The sequence below is a fragment of the Trichechus manatus genome, unplaced genomic scaffold, assembly GCF_000243295.1.
Source record: "Trichechus manatus latirostris isolate Lorelei unplaced genomic scaffold, TriManLat1.0 scaffold00120, whole genome shotgun sequence".
Lineage (NCBI taxonomy): Eukaryota > Metazoa > Chordata > Mammalia > Sirenia > Trichechidae > Trichechus > Trichechus manatus.
In genome coordinates this window covers 1,642,031-1,662,151 of record NW_004444056.1, presented here as the reverse complement: position 1 = coordinate 1,662,151, position 20,121 = coordinate 1,642,031, and the positions used below count along the sequence as shown (strand labels likewise).

The 20,121-nt window shown below is 39.6% G+C and overlaps 1 protein-coding gene across 7 annotated transcripts in view; it reads left to right on the top strand.

Moving 5' to 3' along the window:
- NOL8 (nucleolar protein 8) overlaps positions 1-20,121 on the top strand; it is a 40,684-nt gene that overhangs the window by 8,446 nt on the left and 12,117 nt on the right. For all 7 annotated transcript variants that reach the window (XM_023738604.1, XM_023738603.1, XM_004384217.2 and 4 more), the window contains 8 exons: positions 5,991-6,126; positions 6,820-6,888; positions 9,724-11,616; positions 12,945-13,058; positions 13,506-13,628; positions 13,885-13,975; positions 17,325-17,463; positions 18,426-18,503. In XM_023738604.1, the coding sequence (XP_023594372.1) occupies positions 5,991-6,126; positions 6,820-6,888; positions 9,724-11,616; positions 12,945-13,058; positions 13,506-13,628; positions 13,885-13,975; positions 17,325-17,463; positions 18,426-18,503 (2,643 nt within the window). The remainder of the gene's footprint in view (positions 1-5,990; positions 6,127-6,819; positions 6,889-9,723; positions 11,617-12,944; positions 13,059-13,505; positions 13,629-13,884; positions 13,976-17,324; positions 17,464-18,425; positions 18,504-20,121) is intronic.

Sequence of the window (20,121 nt, the reverse complement as noted above, 5' to 3'; positions counted from 1 at the left end):
GGCCCAGCCAAACTGATACACACATTTTTTGGGGGACATAATTCAAACCATGACGTTCCACCGTTTGGCCCCCCAAAAATCACATCCTTGCAACATGGAAAACATGTTTTCCCCATCATATCATAGCAAAAGTCTTAACTCCAAGTCCAAAATCGAAAATTCCTCTTCATCTGTGAAATCTAGAATACGAGTTATTTGCTTCCAAAGGTACAATGGCAGAACAGGCACAAGCTAGACATTTGCATTACAAATGGGAGAAATTGCAGGGAAAGAAGGCATAACAGGCACCAAGCAAATTAGCAGAACACATTACATTAGTCCTCAAGGCTTTGAAAATAATCTTCTGTTCTCTGAGACAATTTACACAATAGCCCTGCTCTCCAGACTCTAGGTATGGGCCACAGTCTCTGGATTCTGAGTGGAGGCCCCTTGGCCCTGGTCTTCAGCTCTGCCTTCCAGGCTCTCTGGGACAGCAACTCTGCTCCCTTGGCTTTAGGCTCACCATTCTCCCAATCCATCTGAGTGGCGACTCCACCCTTAGAAGCACCAGAGGCCATTGCTCCACGCTTTGAAACCCCTGAGGTCATGGCCATACCTTTTGAGGCTCAGGCAGCTCGGCTTCTTGTGTCCCTTGTCTGTTCAGCTTCTGCTTCTGTTTCCTGTGGCCTCTTGGCCCTCGGGCCTCATGCCTGCATCTGCCCTGCTGGGGCAAGTGTTCCAAAGCTCTGTAGCTCCACCGGTCCAGTATAAGTGCCTGGAGGCACCCCACTCTGCCAGGAAGCCTCCCGCGCACAGGCACTCAGTCCTCTAGCTCCGTGGGTCGGCTCCAGTGCCGTCTCGCACTGGTCTCTTCGTTCTGCTGCTGTTGGTTCTCTGTTGCTGCCGCTTCTTTGCTGCTGTAGGTTCTGTGCTGCTGCTGGTCCTCTGCCACTTCTGCACATCTATCCATTCACAGTTTTAAAACTGCTTCCACATTTTAGGTATCTGTGAGAGCAGCACCCCACTCTCTCGGTACCAAATTCTGTCTTAGTCACCTAATGCTGCTATAACAGAAATACCACAAGTGGATGGTTTTAACGAAGAGAAGTTTATTTCCTCACAGTCAAAGTAGGCTAAACGTCCAAATTCAGGGCATCAGCTCCAGGGGAAGGCTTTCTCTCTCTCTCGGTCTTCTTCTCATCAGTGTTCCCCGAGACTAGGAGCTTCTCGGCACAGGGACCCCAGTCCAAAGGATGTGCTCTGCTCCCGGCACTGCTTTCTTGTTGGTGTAAGGTCCCCCTATGTTTCATATGTTTTGAAGAAACATCTCCCCAGTTCCCAAATCTGCCCATCAACTTTAGCAAAGTGATCAGTATTTGAGTCCATCTTTTCAAGCAATTGAAGCCCCTCATTTTGTTTAGAACGCTAAATCTACACACCAGTGTTTTGAACAGTAGTAAATCATAAAGTTGAAGATCTGCGAATGAACACCTAAAAATGATAACATCAGCAAATTATGTGTTGCAATATTGTATGTAGTACACCTTGCTAACTAACAATCCAAACCAAACCAAACCTGTTGCCGTTGAGTCGAATCCAACTCATAGCAACCCTATAAGACAGTAGAACTGTCCCATAGGGTTTCCAAGGAGCAGCCGGTGGATTCAAACTGCCAACCTTTTGGTTAGCAGCTGAGCTCTTAAACACTGCTCCACCAGGGCTCCAGCTAACAGTAAGATGTACAAAAAAAAAAAAAATTGGGTTGTTACTTGCTGTTCGTCACAACTCGAATACAGCATAAGTTGGGGACTATCTATAATTCATTTTGGTATAGTGACTGTATTCCTTCCATCTTATTTTGATGCTTCCTGTGTCATTGAGTTTTTTACCCGTAAATTGTTCAGTATTGCATCTTGAGGCTTAAATTTTTCTTCAGTTCTTTCAGCTTGAGAAATGCTGAGTGTGTTCTTCTATTTTGGTTTTCTAACTCTGGGTGTTTGCACATTTCATTATAATACTTTGTCTTCTCGAGCTGCCCTTTGAAATCTTCTGTTCGGCTCTTTTACTTCATCATTTCTTCCATTTGCTTTAGCTACTCTGCATTCAAGAGCAAGTTTTAGAGTCTCTTTGACATCCATTTTGGTCTTTTCTTTCTTCTCTGTCTTAAATGACATTTTGATTTCTTCATGTATGACACCCTTGATATCATCCCATAACTATTCTGCTCTTTGGTCTGTGCGTCATATCTATTCCTGAAATGGTCTCTGAATTAAGGAGGGATATATTCAAGGTCGTACTTTGGCTCTGGTGGACTTGTTTTAATTTTTTTCAGCTTCAGCTTGAATTTGCATATGAGCAGTTGATGGTTTGTTCTGTAGTAGGGCGCTGGCCTTGTTCTGACTGATGACGTTGAGCTTCCCCATCTTATCTTTCTTCAGAATAGTTGATATGATTCCTGTGGATCCTACCCAGTGTGGTCCACATGTATACTCGTTGTGATCTTGCAGAATTCTATCGTGCAATCTCCAGTGTCTTTTCTATCACCCAAGCTGTATTTTCCAACTACTGATCCTTGTTTCCAAATTTTGCATTCCAACCACCAATAATTATCAATACATCTTGATTGCACGTTTGATCAATTAAGACCACAGAAGTTGATAAAAAATGTTCTATTTCTTCATCTTAGGCATTAATGGTTGGTTCGTAAATTTGAATAACAGTCGTATTAACTAGTCTTTGTTGTAGGCATATCGATATTACCCTGTCACTGACAGTGTTGTACTTCAGGATAGATCTTGAAATGTTCTTTTTGACCATGAATATGATGCCATTCGTCTTCGATTTGTCATTCCTGGCATGGGAGACCATTATGATTGTCTGATTCAAAATGGCCAATACCAGTCCATTTCAACCTACTAATGCCTAGGAAATTAATCTTCAAGTGTTCCATTTCATTTTTAACTGACTTCCAGTTTTCTTTGATTCACATTTCATACATTCCATGTTCCAGTTACTAATGGATATTTGCAGCTATTTTTGTCATTTTGAGTTGTGCCACATCAGCAAATTAAGGTCCTGAAAGCTGTACTCCATCCAGGTCATTAAGGTCGACTCTGCTTTGAGGAGGCAGCTCTTCACCGGTCGTATTTTGAGTGGCTTTCAACCTGAGAGGCTTATCTTCCAGCACTATATCAGACAGTGTTCCACTGCTATCCATAAGGTTTATGCATAAAATTGCCGGCTAAATTGTTTTTGGAAGTAGATTGCCAGGTCCTTCTTCCTGTCTGTCTTAATCTGAAAGCTTCACTGAAACCTGTGTACAACGGGACGTGTACCCCTGCGGTATTTGAAATACCAGTGGCATAGCTTCTAGCATCATAGCAGCACACAAGCCACAACAGTATAACAAGCTGACAGTTCCAATATTGAAGGATTCTGTAGGCAAAAATTGAATACCACAGGAAGCATCATGAGAAGATGGAAGGAATACAGAGTCACTGTACCACAAAATTGGTCAACATTCAATCATTTCGGGAGGTAGCAGATGAGCAAGAAGCGATGGTAGTGAAGGAAGAAGTTCAAGCTGCACTGGAGACATTGGCAAAAAACAAGGCTACTGGAATTGATGAAGTATCAATTGAGATGAGATGCTTCAACGAACAGATGCAGCGCTGGAAGCGCTCACTCGTCTGTGCCAAGAAATTTGGAAGACGGTTACCTGGCCAACCAACTGGAAGGAATCCATATTTGTGCCCATTCCAAAGAAAGGTGATCCAACAGAATTCAGAAATTATTGAACAATGTTATTAACGACATGTGCAAGCAAAATTTTGCTGAAGATCATTCAAAACAGCTAACTGTGAGAAATTCAAGCTTGATTCAGAAGAGGACATGGAACTGAGGATATCATTGCTGATGTCAGATGGATCTTGGCTGAAATCTGAGACTATCAGAAAGATGTTTACCTGTGTTTTATTCACTATTCAAAGGCATTCTACTGTGTGCATCATAACAAATTATGGATAATACTGCAAAGAATATAAATTCCTGGAATCTTAATTGTGTTCATGTGGAACCTGGACATAGACCACAAGGTAGTCATTTGAACAGATCAAGGGGATACTGCATGGTTTAAAATCGGAAAAGGTGTGCACCAGGGTTATATCCTTTCACCATAGTGATTCAGTCTGCATGTGGAGCAAATAACCCAAGAAGCTGGGCTATCTGAAGAAGAGTGGGCATCAGGATTGGAGGAAGACTTACTAACAACCTGCCTTATGCAGGTGATACAACCTTGCTTGCTGAAAGTGAAGAAGACTTGAAGCACTTACTGAAGAAGATAAAAGACTACAGCCTGCAGTATAGGTTACACCTCAACATATATAAAACAGAAATCCTCACAACTGGACCAGTAAGCAACATCATGATAAATGGAGAAAATATTGAAATTGTAAAGGATTTCATTTTACCTGGATCCACAATCAATGCCCATGAAAGCAGCAGTCAAGAAATTAAATGAAGTATCGTATTGGGCAAATCTGCTGTAAAAGAGCTGTTTAAAGTATTACAAAGCAGAAGTATCACTTTGGCGACTAAGGTACTGAGGTCTTTTCAGTTGTCTCACATGCATACAAAAGGGGGACAATGAAAAAGGAAGACCCAAGAAGAATTGATGCATTTGAGTTATGATGTTGGCTAGGAATATCGAATATACCATTGTTGTTGTTGACAGGGGCTGTCAAGTCAGTTCTGACTCATAGCAAACCTATGTGCAACAGAACGAAACACTGCCTGTCCTGTGCCTTTCTCACAATCATTGCTATACTTGAGCCCATTGTTGCAGCCACTTTGTCAATCCATCTCATTAAGGGTCTTCCTCTGTTTTGCTGACGCTCTACTTTACCAAGCATGATGTTCTTCTTCAGGGACTGTTCCCTCCTGATAACATGTCCAAAGTATGGGAGACGTAGTCTGCCATCCTTGCTTCTAAGGAGCATTCTGGTTGTACTTCTTCCAAGACAGATTTGTTCATTCTTTTGGTGGTCCATGGTGTATTCAATATTCTTTGCTAATATTCCATGGACTATTGAATATTGAAAAGGAGCCCTGGTGTCACAGTGGTTAAATGGTCAGCTGCTAACCAAAAGTTCAGCAGTTTGAACCCACCAGTGCTCCGCGGGAGAAAAACATGACAGTCTGCTTCCATAAAAATTACAGCCTTGGAAACCCTGTAGGGCAGTTCTACTCTGTCCTACAGGGTCGCTATGAGTTAGAATCGACCCTATGGCAACGGGTTTAGTTTTTTGGTATTGAATAGTGAATATACCAGAAGAACGAACAAATCTGTCTTGGAAGAAGTCCAGCCAAAATGCTGCTTAGATGCAAGGATGGCAAGACTTTGTCTGGCTTACTTTGGACGTGTTATCAGGAAGGACTAATCCCTGGAGAAAGACATCATGCTTGGTGAGGTGGAGGGTCAGCAAAAAAGAGGAACACCCTCAATGAGATGAATTGTCACTGGCTGCAACAATGGGCTCAAACATACCTACTGTTGTGAAGATGGTACAGCACCAAAGTTATTCATGGTGTCACTGTGAGTCAGAACCGAATTGGCAGCACCTGACAACACCAACAGCCATTAAAGTGATCCTTTTGTAATGATAAGCTGAAAAAAGAAAGGTACCCAATAGTACTTCTAGTATTATGTAGTTTACTTTAAAATTTATATATTTGTACATAAAATGAAGTTGAAGGAAATAGATGAAATGTTAGCAGTAGGATTTGAAATAAGGAATGCGTTTTCTTCACGTTTCTGTTTTCCAGTTAATCAACAATGAAAATTTAGTATTTGTGTGTTCAAAAAAGAAGTATAAGTCAATTTGTTTTATTTTGGTTTTTTAATACTATAAAACTGTTTACTTTATAGTGATCATTTAAGATCACCTGAAGAGAACTTAAATGTTTGGTCAGTAATTTTAATTCTTTTGTTTATACTCTTTTCTTTGATTCAGATTGGCCCAAGAGAGAGAAGAAGCAAAAACAAAAAAAGAAAATTCAAGACCAGGCAACACTGACTTGTTAAAAAAGATGGAAGTGGTTGATTTGCATATGAAAGCTGTGCCAGGGACTGAAGTACCAGGGCATAAAGTGAGTCTCCCTCTGGTAGCCTTAGATAGCCCAGGCACCAACACCTGAGACCACAGGACCATGGAGGTCATGGCAAAAACTGGTTGTTTTTTCCCCGTTTTTTTGAAACAGCATGGATAGTCCTTTATGATTTTCAAACTGCATTTACAACTTAGGTAAGCAGAATTCTCCACCCTTTTACAGATAGAGAAGTTAAAACTCAAGCAGAGTTGGGTTTTCCAAAGTAACATAGTTGGTAAGGAGCCATCAGGTCCCAAGTTTACCTTTTTTAGTGGCTGTGATTTTTGTGTGGCATCCTCCATGGTTTCTGTTGAAACCATGATATCTACCCCAATTTTCCTTTTTTTCCTCACACTTTTTCTCTTTAGAACTCGTTTTATTGTCCGAAAACTAGACTCAACAATAATCATGGCCCATCCTAGTTCAAGTTTTTTGTAAGAATTGTTTTTATGTAGTATGGTTATTATAAGGGTCCCTGGTGACACAGTGGTTAAGAGCTCAGCTATTAACCAAAAAGCTGGCAGTTTAACTCCATCAGCCATTCCTTGGAAACCATATGGGGCAGTTCTACTCTATCCTATAGGGTCGCTGTCTGTCAGAATTGACTCAATGGCAATGGGGTTTTTTTTTGTTTGTTTTGGTGATTATCTTTTCCATTTGCGACGTACGTAATACTTCTTTTTTTTCTTTCAGAATTGGGTTGTAAGTAAATTTGGAAGAGTTTTACCTGTCCTACACTTAAAGAGTCAACATAAACGTAAAATATCCTTTTTGATTGACTTTTCGAAGTAATTATTGTTTACCGTAGCAAGGGATACTTTCAAACGTTTACTTCATACCTCTAAATTTTCCCTGCTTTTATCAGCAAATCTTTAGGTATTTATATAGTAGTTTCTATGTTTCCAATTTCTAGGTAAGACCTACCTACTTACCTACATGTATGAAACATTAGCAAATAATGAGAAGATGTAATGAGGTTTCCTACAAAAAGTGCCCAAAAAGCACTTGTTCGTGCTTTCCCTTGTTCCCATGGATTCAAAGCCATTGGTAAACAAGCTGGTGCGGGGTTGGGGGCAGAACAGTGGGCTGTCATTAAGGAAAGCTCTGTGAAAGCCTTAGGACTTGCGTTGGATCTTGAAGAATTGGAGTACATTCTGAATTAATAGAAAAGGTATAGGAAGAAGTCCAGGAAAGAGGAAAAGAGTTGATAAAAATATGTAGACAGGCAGGAGAGTAATGGGTAGGGAAATATATGGACCCAGGATGACCAAAGTGACTGTTGCCTGTAACCTTGAGCAAATGAGGACAGACCATTTGTCATGGACTTGTGAGTAGAGGGTGCTTCTGTATGTATTCTTTGGCTCTCCACCCTGTGTATCAATCAAATGGAAACAGAATCCACTCAAGGTATTTCCAACAGAGGGAATATAATACCCACAGTTGGTTAAAAAGGTGCCAGAAGAGCAAAAAGCTGATGGCCAGGCTGTTCAAAGACGAATTAATGCAGCAAACCACTGCTACCCCTGAGGTTAGAGAAACACAAAGCTCACTGTTACTGTGTCCCTGAAGCTGCTACTCGAATCAAGGCCCCAGCAGCTTTGGCTTTGTCTGCTGCTTCTGCTCTCACTGCCAGTGGCACTTAAGTCAGGGAAATATTGACCTCTTCCTTTTCACTTTTGGCTTCCCACAAACGGCAGCCGCCAGCAGCAAGGGGGAGGATACTAAAGGACAGTGTATAGCTGAGAGACGATAGACACTATCAGGCTGTCTTAGTTATCTAGTGCTGCTATGACAGAAATACCACAAGTAGGTGGCTTTAACAAACAGAAACTTACTTTCTCACAGTTTAGGAGGATAGAAGTCTGAATTCAGGTTGCCAGCTCTAAGGGAAGGCCTTCTCTCTGGCTCTGGAGTAAGGTCCTTGTCTCTTTCAGCTTTTCTTGGGAGGTCTTCATATGGCTTGGCATCTCTCTTCCCCCATCTCTGCTTCTAGCTGTCCTTTAATTTCTTTTGTATCTCAAAAGAGATTGACTCAAGATACACCTTACATTAATCCTGTCTCATTAATATAACAAAGCCAACTGTCTTAGTCATCTAGTGCTGCTACAACAGAAATACCACAAGTGGATGGCCTTAACAAAGAGAAATTGGTTTCTTCACAGTAAAGTAGGCTAAAAGTCCAAATTCAGGACGTCAGCTCCAGGGGGAGGCTTTCTCTCTCTGTCACCCTTCTAATCAGTATTCCTCTGGACTAGGACCTTCTCCATGCAGGGACCCCAGGTCGAAAGGACGCGCTTGGCTCCTGGCACTGCTTTCTTGGTAGTATGAGGTCCCCCTATCTCTGCTTATTTCTCTCTTTTATATCTCAAGAGATTGCTTTAGGACACAATCCAACCTTGTAGATTGAGTCCTGCCTTACTAACACAACTGCCACCCCACTAACACAACTGCCACCCATCCTCCCTTATTAACATCATAGAGGCAGGATTTACAACATATAAGAAAATCACACAATACCAGGAATCATGGCCCAGCCAAACTGACATAAAGATTTTTGGGGGGACATAATTCAATCCATGACAACAAGCCACTCCCAAATGGGATTATAACCACAGGCATAGAGGTTAGGATTAACCACACACATTTTTGGGGGACACAGTTCAGTCCATAACATGTCACACCTCACATTGGCATATATTAAGGAGGCACAATGGTTAAGTGCTCAGCTACTAACCAAAAATGTTGGTAGTTCAAACCCACCCGCTGGCTCTATGGGAGAAAGACCTGACTTTCTGCTTCTGTAAAGATTACAGCCTAGAAAAACCCTAAGGGGCAGTTCTGCTCTCTCTCATAGGGTTCCTGTGAGTGGAAATCTACTCAGTGGCATCTAACGACGACAAATAGTTACTAAATGAACAAAGGGGCTCTTCAGGAGTGACAGCTTAAAGCAGCTTATGCGTTCCCATTCATATGTTTTAGAACATCAGCAAGTGCTACATATCATCACTACACATTAACATTAACTAGTGTTGTTTTGAGAGTCAGTAGCAAAACAAACCTGGTAAAAATTTATTAGCTTTCTAGTAAAGACCTACAGAATGTCTTGCAGTGATTGAGTGGAATGTGAAATGGACTTCATTGAGCTAGGAAAATCTGGAGAGCTAGGATGAGTCAATGTTGAGAAGACAGGAAAAGCCATAGGTATTTGAAAAGAAAGGATAAGAGTTACATAGCTTTGGCATCCTGAGTTCTCCTTTATACTCTGCTTCACAGTGTTGGCTCAGTGATGAATATAGTCTTGGGGCCTGTGTACTTAGAATGTAATTTGAATAGGTTCGCTATAACATCTACTTATGTCCCAAGTGATTTCTGCCAACTAACAATTGTGGTGCTTGGTTTTAACTCTGGACACGTCATAGAAAGCCCAGTACCAAAGACCCTGAAAGATCACCTAGTAGAGTCTTCATTTTGTTTGATTAGAACCTGAAGATAAGACAAAGTAAATGCCTAAGATTAAACAGTATTTCTTTGGTTTCACCAGATAGATAGGTTTTCTTAAAACCTACTGCTTTTGTTTTGATCCTTCACTCGGGTAACGTCATAAAATATGATCCATCAAAATATTGCCACAACCTGAAGAAGATAGGGGACAATTCCACAAATACCATCCCTGTAACCAACCTCACTTGGAAATTGGAAGGAGGACGTGATCCTATGAGTAAGAAACGACGAGGAGAGTTGTCTGACTTTCACAGCCCTCCTAAGAAGAGAGTAAAAGTACAGTGTGATGCGGGTGCCACTGGGCCTCTGGCTGTTCACCCACGACACAGTTCAGTAATGGACAGTCCACTCCTAATACAGCAGCAGGCTGCACAAAACACACCTCATGATTCCATCAGTCTTTCTAAATTACGCTGTGTACCTAATTCTGATTGTCAGAAACCTAAAAATGTACCTTTTCAGACTCATGGCTTGGAAATTGGCAGAAACAAAAATAGCATGTCTGATGATGATATCGATTCTGAAGATGAATTAAGAGCAATGATTACAAGAGAGGAAAACTTACAGAGAACTACGTGGTCCTCAATAAAAGAACTTGAAAATGATCCCTTTGTAGTTGTAAGGGATGATTTCAAATCAGATGTTCACAAACTTTATTCTTTAACGAGTTTAGGTATCAAAAATAATGTCTCTTGCCAGGTTAAAAATGATTATGTTACCGGAAATGATTGTGAATATGATTCAGGAGATACAGATGAAATCATTGCAATGAAAAAAAACAGTAAGGTAAAAAACAGCACAGAATTTTTAAATAGAGAAAAATCTATATGTCAGAAAACTTTGAAAGACAAAAAAGGCTGTGAATTTTCTGATGATTCTATTAAAGTACAAAACAGAAAAAAAAGAGTAGAGTTAGCAGTCAGTAATGGGGTTAGGTTTCTTAATTGTAAGTCTCCATCTGGCTCCAGTAACAGTGAAGATGCTAATTCTGTGTCGGAATCGGCTGAGTCTGAAGGAGACGAGGAGTATAACGCCATGATGAAAAACTGTCTCCGCGTGAATCTCACTTTAGCTGATTTGGAACACTTGGGTTGTAGTGATGCAGAGGCTCCGAAAGAGAGTACTGAGAGCAATAGCCAGGAAACCACCACCTGCTGCCAGTTTGTCAGGGCCTCCAGGAGCCTCAAGACTCCTGACAGTTCCCATAGAGGCAAACAGTGCATTCACCCTGAGGACATTGTGGCTTCTCTTTTAGAAGGAGAAAAGAACATCTGTAGTAAACAGAAACCAAAGGAAAACAAATTCCAGGCTTTCAAGGGAATAGTCTCACTCTATGGAAAGGAATCCAGGAAAAACTCATTGAAAGAGGGTATTGCCTCTAACAATATTAATAAAGATCAGAATTCCTTGAAACTTCAGGATTCCAGTAGCATTTCCATGGAAAAGGGGTCCTCGTTTGCTGATGGCTTATCAAGAGAACTGACTCCATGCCAACACACAAAGAAGGCAAATAGCCCTAACCATACTAAGCCTCAAAACAGACAGGCCATTTTTGAGAGCCAGAATCCCAAGGTGGTGTCCCCAAGCAATTCAGAAAAGAAAAGTACTACTTCTAGTCCGTTGCTGTTAACAGGTAAGAAGTCCTTAAGTCTTGGTGCAAAGAGTCACAAGATAGACTTTGATAAAGATGGTCGCCACAGTAACCCAAAGATAGAAGATGGTTTGGAGAAGGAGAGGACTGATTCACGCAGCCTTACATCTCCTGAGAAATCACCAAAGGTCTCTTCTGGGAAAGACAGGCCCAGCTGCATGTTCAGTAAACAGACTCAGGAAAGCAGAAGTGATTTCCCACGTTCTGTTAGTAATCCATCAGATGTTACTGAGGATAGGCATGCTCAAGATAATCGGAAGCGTTTGGCAGCCTTAGATGCAAGGCAGAAAGCAAAACAAATACAAAAGAAGCTGGTTCATAATGCTCTAGCAAATTTGGTGAGTACATTTTAAATCTGTTTTTAACAAAAATTCTTTCTCACAAAGTCAAGCTTTTCCTTTCATATGCAGGCAGGTACCTTTAGAGTTGGTGGTCAACTTAGCATTCGCTAATTTTGTGTTTTGTGCCCTTGAGTTATAAGCTTTTATTACCGTATATATACTATATACTACTCCTTCGTATATCCCAAAGAAAGTGAGCGTAAACTTTATTTACTAAGAACATTTTAATTTGTTTTTATCTAAATTTTTCTTCATAATTTTCTCTCATTTAGAAGCTATAACTGGTGTAATTAAGTGATAATATCCTAAGATGTGTGAATTTACATATAAATCAGCTATGGAAGTCTTGCCAAGATTTACTATAGTGAGTTGTTATTCCTTCTTTCAACAATTGTTAAGTACCAGTTCTAGACCTTTACAGTAAGTGCTAGATTTACAAAATGAGTAACATGTGGCTTGTTGGCTTACAAATAAGTTTGTTAGGGCCAGGAGAGAATTGTGCCTCTGTGCCAGGAAGCACGTGGTCTGGAGGACCACCAGGGGAGGCTTCTCTGCAGAAGAAGTGCCTGATCAGTCGGCATGAAAGGATAAGTGAAAATTAGGCAGAGGGAAGAGTGGCAAGGAGAGGAAAGGCATTCCAGGTTAAAGGAGCAATTATAGAGTACAGGGTGGCAAGAAATGAGGCTAGAGAGAAAAGTAGGGGCAAGTCATGAAGAGCCTAAGGAGGCTGGACTTTATTCTTAAGGCTGTGAAAAGACAGTGAAGGATTTTAAACAATGCAGATTGAAGATTAGTTGTGTATATTTTGGAATAGGAGTCTGCAAACTACAGCTTGTGGGCCACCCAGCCCACAGCCTATTTTTGTACCCTGAAAGCTAAGAAGGTTTTTTACGTTTTTAAAGGGTTGTAATAAAAGACAAGAATATGGGACAGAGACCACGTGTAGCCTGCAAAGCCTGAAATATTTACTCTCTGGCCGTTTACAGAAAATGTGTGGTAACCTCTGTGTTAGAAAGATCCTTTAGGCCCTGACAAACCAACAAATTGAATGGGGCAAAACCTGAATAAGGGAGAGCCTTCGGAGGTTGCAAGGACAAATTTAAAAGGTACCAAGAAGATCAAATTGATAGGACTTGGTTATCAACTGGATATGGAGAGAAAGAGAAGTCATAAGTTTCTGTATTGGGCAATTAAGTAGATGATAGTGGCATTCACTGAGTAAGGAAAGGATAGGAAGTAGACTTGGAAGGAGAAGATAAGGTTTGAACCTGGTAAATTTGAGATTAGATTGTCTGAAGATATACTGCTTTTGATGGCCCCCCTAGGATGATCATTCAGAGATCAGGCCAACACACATCATCTTTGGTTCTGACAGTGAAAGTGAAACAAAAGAGACATACATTCAGGAACAAAGCCATCCCAGAGAGGAGCTTGTGAAGGTAAGAAATTAGGACATAACTGTAGGTGTTCATCCATTTTTGTCTGTTGCATATCAAGACCTCTACATAGCTTCGTCTCCACATAAAATCCTCCTGGGAGCTACAGTGCTATCCAGGGCCCCTCAGAACCGCATACCCTGAGACTACAGGTGTCTTGGAAGTTTCCTCCATCATGATCCTATACTCGTCACATCACCTGCTAATTCACCACCACCACTATTACCCTCCAAATCTAGGCTACACTGGGGAACTTCTGGATTAATGATCTGAGAGGCCAGTTAAATATCATTGAGTTAGGAGTTTATGTTCTAACCCACCATCCACCTGTTTATGGTAGATGCATGTACATTCATGGGAGGTATGAAGGGAAAGATTAAGTTATGAAAACAACTGCTGATTACTCAGGTATTAATAAATGTTTGTTTTCTTTGTTCATCAACATGAAAGGAGTCCATCTGTAAAGCACCTGGGAAGCTATTTGATAGCAGCAGTAATGAGGAATCTGATTCTGAAGATGACAGTAACAGGTTTAAAATCAAACCTCAGTTTGAAGGCAGAGCTGGACAGAAGGTTAGTGACGACTGAAAATAATAGAACTTCCAACACCTCCTTCTTATTGTACATAATTCTGGAACAAGGTAGCAGATAGACCTTGACATCCATTCTAGTGTTGAGGTGTTTGGGAGTAAATCCTCTGTGATCCCTTTTGATTGAGTTGTGGTTGGGTGACTTTATGGGAACATTTATGCAGTGGATTTTAAAGCATGAGGAGGTGCACTCTGGAGAGTCTGGCTCTCAGTTGTCAGTGTTTTTTTTTTATCTGTAGCTCATGGATTTGCAGTCTCGCTTTGGCACTGATGACAGATTTCACATGGACTGTCGATTTCTAGAAAGTGACAGTGAAGAGGAACAGAAAGGTAAATGTCTCACTGTCAAAAGAGTCATGATACCAGAGCTGCTGGGACCCTTGGAAATCATCTAGTCTTCCTCCTTCATTTAACGAACGAAGAAACTCTGCATGCCAAGACATTGAATTGAGGAGCTTAGTTAATACGTCCTGAGTTTGTTTGTACATATCAATTTCTTCAGAAACATTTAGTTACTTGAAGCTGCCAGAAAGACCAGGAATAAATAGCATCCACCAGAGGTTCTGTTTTTCTCCATCGCATCCCTGGCATAAGACAAGGCGAGGTGCCTGTATGGCAGCCCACATCAACAGACAGGCATGTTCTGACTGAGGCCATGGAAAACTATTAAGGCACACTTGGCTTTCTTAAAAGAAGAGTGTTTGTCTTTCCTTAGGTGTGCGTGCTGGGTGCGAGTTTTTTAAAAAGCAGTGTAGCCATTTCACTTAAATTCATCCTTATTTGGATATATCTAAGAGTAATTATGCTATCAGAAGCATCCTAACTCCTCTTTTTGAATCCCTATAGAATTTTTCACAGCAGTGGTTTCAAATTTTCTCTGTAAGACCTTCTACTCTTATCATTTTCAAAGGATCTTACCTCCTACTTGCCCAAGAGGATGGCCACATATAGTGAGCTCCCTAAAATTCCCTCTCTTAACCTCAGAATTTCTCTATCCTTACCCCTTATTCTTTTACTTTTGTAACTTTCTTGAGTTAATCTAAATCTGTTTCTTAATCCTCGCCATTCATACTTCCTGTTGCTTCCTTTCTCATTTGCCCATTGATCCTTGCCCTTTCTTTCTACAGACATAGTTAAGTCTCATGGGTTCCCAAAAAGCCATTCTTCATCAGCTCTGCCAGTTTTCTAGTTGCCACCTCACTTCTTTTAGTCTTCTTTTGTTTCTTTCTTTTCTTTTGTGGTAAATATGTAACAAAACATACGCCATTTCAACATTTTTCATATCTGCAATTCGGTGACATTATGTGTATTACGTTATTCAGCCATCACCATTATCTGTTTACATATTTTTCCATCACTCTTAACAGAAACTGAATGTCCCGTAAGCAGTGAGTCTCTCTTTCCCCTTCCCTCCCACCACTGGTAACTACTAATAAACTTTGGTGTCTGTACACTTAGCAGTTCTAGATATTTCATGTAAGCCAGGTCGTACAATATTTGTTTTTTGGGACTGGCTTATTTCACTCAACATAATGTTTTTAAGGTTCATTCATGTTGTAACATGTATCAGGACTTTATTTCTCTTCATGACTGAGTAATATTCCATTATATGTATATACTGCATTTTATGTATCTATTCATATGTTGATGGATATTTCAGTTGTTTCCACCTTTTGTCTATTGTGGCTATGGTGCAGTGAACATTGGTGTACAAATGTCTGTTTGCATTCCTGCTTTACATACCATTTCTTTTTTATTTCTAAACTTGAAATAAAAAATAAATTATATCTAATTCAGTATGTACCATAAGATGTACTTTATTGTGTACTTGATTGAATACTGTCTCCGATTTGATCCTTACAATTCTTTGAGGCAATTATTATGGTACGTTGAGTTTCCAAGGTTTAGCTAGGTTTAAAATAAATTCTCCAAGATTCATACCAAGTAATGTTTCAGAGCTAAGACTTTAGTTCTTCTGACTCAAAGTTCCATGTTGAAAACACAGGAATGGCAGAGCCTTAGAAATAACTTTACATTTAGAAGCAGAATATAGAGTTTACTTTCTTAACTTCAGCCACTTTTATCAGTCTCCTTACAGTTCTTGTGATATATATTCCCTCAAAGCTATGGATAACTTTTTCACTAAGTAGAGTGGCATTTTCTTAAACTTTATTCTCTTCAGCCTACCTGTAATATTTCATTGTTGACCATCCCCTATTGAAATTTTCTCTTCCCTTTACTTCTATTACAACTTCCTGGTTTTCTTCCCAACTCTTGTGGTTCCTAATTTGCTTTTTGCCTCCAGATGTAGACCCTTCCCATAATGCCCTGTGGCTTTAGCTCCCACTTATACATGGTATTTCCCAATTTTGGTCTTTTTTGCTCCTGACTGTTCTCTGAGCTCTCACCTCTTCCTTAAAGGAAGAGGTGGGTCCTTTGAACAGGCTATCCTGTATCCGTGTGAAACTCAGCAAATCCAAAACTAGATTTCTCTCTCTTTCTCTCTCACCCTAAACCAGCTGCTCCTGGCCCTTCTCTCTGTTAATAGAAATTCCACTTTTAGGGCAATCAGATGTATAACCTCCATCTTTTGCTGTATCTTTCCTTCTCAGTTTTTTTGTGAATTGCAAAGACTGTCCTGCAAGTAAGGGCATAAGCCAGTGTCTTACTTGAACTTTTAGTCCTTTCCAACGTTATATTCTACTGCTCCTCTATGTGCACATTCTTAGGTTAAAATTGAAATTACTGTTTTTTGAAGTCAGAAATTGTTGAATATCAGCAGTTTCATATGGTTCAACCTAATATATACATAATCTAAACTCTTTGTATTTTCTTATTTCAGTATACATGCTCATTTTATTTCTTCCACCTAGCATGCTCTCCTCCCACCTCTGGGGATCCAGTTTGCCTTTCCTAGCTCAGTCTCTACCTAATTATAAAGCATTTTTTGGTACAGTTGAATATAATCTCTACCTTCTTTGCATCCTTAGAAATTTTGGGGGCATTTCTGTAGAGAACTTAAATCAGTGTTTTTCTAGTTCTGTTATTGGTTGTTTATATCCTGCAATAAATTGAAAGGGTCTTGAAGCCTTAGACATCTTCTTTTGTAGTTCTATCTGTAACCCAAAATAACTAACTTTGTTCTGATATTTGTCTGTTTCTAGTAGTCAAAGAGCAGATTATAGAGTTCCATGACGCCCTCTGTATGTACAGCACATGACTTTCTACCTAAAATATTTATTACTGAATCAAAGGCTAAAGCCACTTTCTTCTAAAGCATCATATTAACACAGTAAAATTACCACCTTCACTACCTTTATCATTGTTTAGAATGTTAAAACATAGAATAGTCCATAATCACTTTAGTTTTGGTATTAGTATCTTGTGGTTTTATGTTTACCAATATTCACTTTAAAATTTTTTATACTTGTCACTTAAAGCCATTAAAACCAGATTTCACTTTCATAAGTGGTTCTTTTTGTTTGCTGGTCATGGGATTTCTCAGTTCCCTGTGGCATGAGGGTCTTAAGAGATAGGGGAGTTATCAAAATGAAGCTTAATTTTCTTTTTCCTACCTTACTGGGCTTTCCACATATTTAGGTGCTTGGTAATTATTTAATGATTGAGAATTTTAAAGCTATGCTTGCCATGAGGTTGCTAATTATCCTTTCCCTGACAGAGGTAGATGAAAAGAAAACTGCTGAGGAGGAAGAGCTTGCTGCAGAAAAAAAGAAAGCACTGGATGTTGTGCAACATGTGTTGCACATCAACTTGAGCAATTCTACAAGCAAAGGATCAATAACTGCTAAGAAATTTAAGTATGGCTTATGTTGCATCTCATTTCACCATATTTTCCTTCACCATAAATGGCTTCTGGAACTCAGTTTGAAACTAGTGCATTTTAAACTTTCCAGGGAGGGGATTTGGCAGTATGTATCAGAACCCTCAAAAATATACTTACCTTTGACCCAGGGATTCACTTCAAGAAATTAATTCTAAAGAAATTATTTCTATATTTATGTACTTAGATGTTATTGCAGCATTGCTCCCATTAGTGAAACAATTGGAAAGCAGCCAAAATATTCAACAATAATGGACTGACAAAATAAATATGCTGTAACTGTACAGTAAATATTATCTAGCTATTTTAAATGGTCACATTATGTATGTTGTTGTTGTTAGGTGCTGTTGAGTCAGTTCTGACTCATAGTGACCCAGTGTACGATAGAACAAAACAGTGCCTGGTCCTGCTCCATCCTCACAATCTTTGCTGTGTTTGAGCCCATTGTTGCAGCCACTGAGTCAGTCCATCTCCTTGAGGGTCTTCCTCTTTTTGTTGACATTTAAACTGTTTATTATGGAAAATTTAGAACATATATAATTTAGAGAGACTAATGTAATGGAACTGTGCACACCATCCTTTAGCTTCTACAATTATCAACACATGAGCAGTTTTCTCATCTATGTCTTTACTCACTTCATCTTGCCTCCCCAATGAAATATTTTATGCATATCTCAGATATAATTTTATCTGTATATATTTTAGTATGTTTAAAATAATTTTTAAAGTTAAAAAAGATCCAAGGAAACTTAAAACTAGGTAATTTAAAATAAGAGTATTTCTCACAAGATGTTAATACTCTTCTTTGATATCACGCCATTTCTGCTTGTCCCAAAATTAGAGTTTTCCTAGTGTTGAATTATAATTTTATATTTATTTTTTATATTAGTGTTCTGATTTATCTCTTCCAACTTAACAATTTTCTTTTTTTTAACATAGGGACATCATACATTATGATCCAACAAGGCATGACCATGCCACTTTTGAAAGACAAAGAGATGATAAACAAAAAGAAAGGTAAATTTCAAACTACTACTTTGCGTAGTAAAAGGTATGAACTAATCTAATTTCAGATAATGAGAAAAGCAGGTAATAACCAGTATCTATCAATAAGTCCCCATTGTATTTAGTTTAAGACCAGTGGAGGGAAAAGTTAGGAATTATTAACATGGTGGAGAAGTCTTACTTTTGGCAAAGGAATCCCATCCATTAATAACGATGTGTGCTCCTGCTCTAGTATGGTGCTTCCTACTTGTACTGGTTTCCTGTGACTGCTGTAACAAATTACCACAAACTTGGTGGCTTAAAACAACGGGAATTTATTTTCTCACAGGTCTGGGGGCTAGAAGTCTGAAATCAAGGTGTTAGGAAGGCCACACTCCCTCTCGAAGAGGTGTAAGGGGGACCCATTCCATGCCTTTCTTTTAGCTTCTGGTGGCTGCTGGCAATCCTTGGTCTTTCTTGGCTGGTGACCACAACACTGTATTCTCTGCATCTGTCTTCACACAGCCTCCTCCTCCCGTGTGTTTCTCTGTGTGTCTCTTATAAGGACACTTGTGATTACATTTAGGGGCCACTTGGATAATCTGGGGGTCTCTTCATTTCAAGATCCTTAACTTAATTACATTCACAAAGACCCTTTTCCAAATAACCTAACACTCAGTTCCAGGAATTAGAACATAGACATATTTTCTTGGGGGCTACCATTCAACTCACTGCACTATTCTAGTGTGGTACCCGTTGCCATCAAGTTGATTCTAGTGTGGTAAAAGCTTCTATTTTCAATAAACGTGCAGTCAGTTTGGTAAATATGGCAAATAAAAGGAGCAACAAGTACTTTTGCCTGACTTAATATCTTCATTTTCCTACTATTAATAGCAACTAAAATCACTGAAAGCGATGTGGTATCCTGGATTGGATCCTGGAAAAAGAATATTAGTGGAGAAACTGGTGAAATCAGAATAAATTCTTACGAGTTTAGTTACTAGTAACGTACTGATGTTAATATTTTAGTTTTGACAATGGTACCATAGTTATATACGATGGTAACATTAGGCGAAACTAGGCAAAGACTATTTAGGAACTTTGTACAATTTTTGCAACCTTTCTGTAAATCTAAAATGACTCTAAAATTAAAACTTTATTTTAAAGGGAGGGAAGGGGAAAGGGGGGTGTTGCTTACGTAGTACTGTGTTTGGTTTACAGTGATGAAAAAATTGCATTGATTAAGGGTAGGGTAGCATAGCTGATTAATATAATTGCTGTCAATCAGTTGTACACTTGGCAAAAGTTGTATGATATTTTTACAAAACAAAACAACCAAAAAAGAAAAGTGCAGCTGCTGAGGCTGCTTATGTACAACCAAACATCTGATAGGATTCAGTTCCTTGGTTTGGAGGTTTGGGGTCATGGTTCCATGGAACATCCCAGTTAACTGGTCTACTGATATGTTCAGTGCTAGTGCTGTACTCCTAGTTTGTTGCTTAGTTGCTGGGGTCTTGATAGTTTACAAGTGGTCATCCAAGGAACAGCGATTAGTCTCTATTCGCCTGGAGCAACAGAGGAAGAAGAAGAGTCAGGAATAGGAGGATATAGAATGTATGGCTAATTGCCTCCATGAACAACTGCCTCCTTT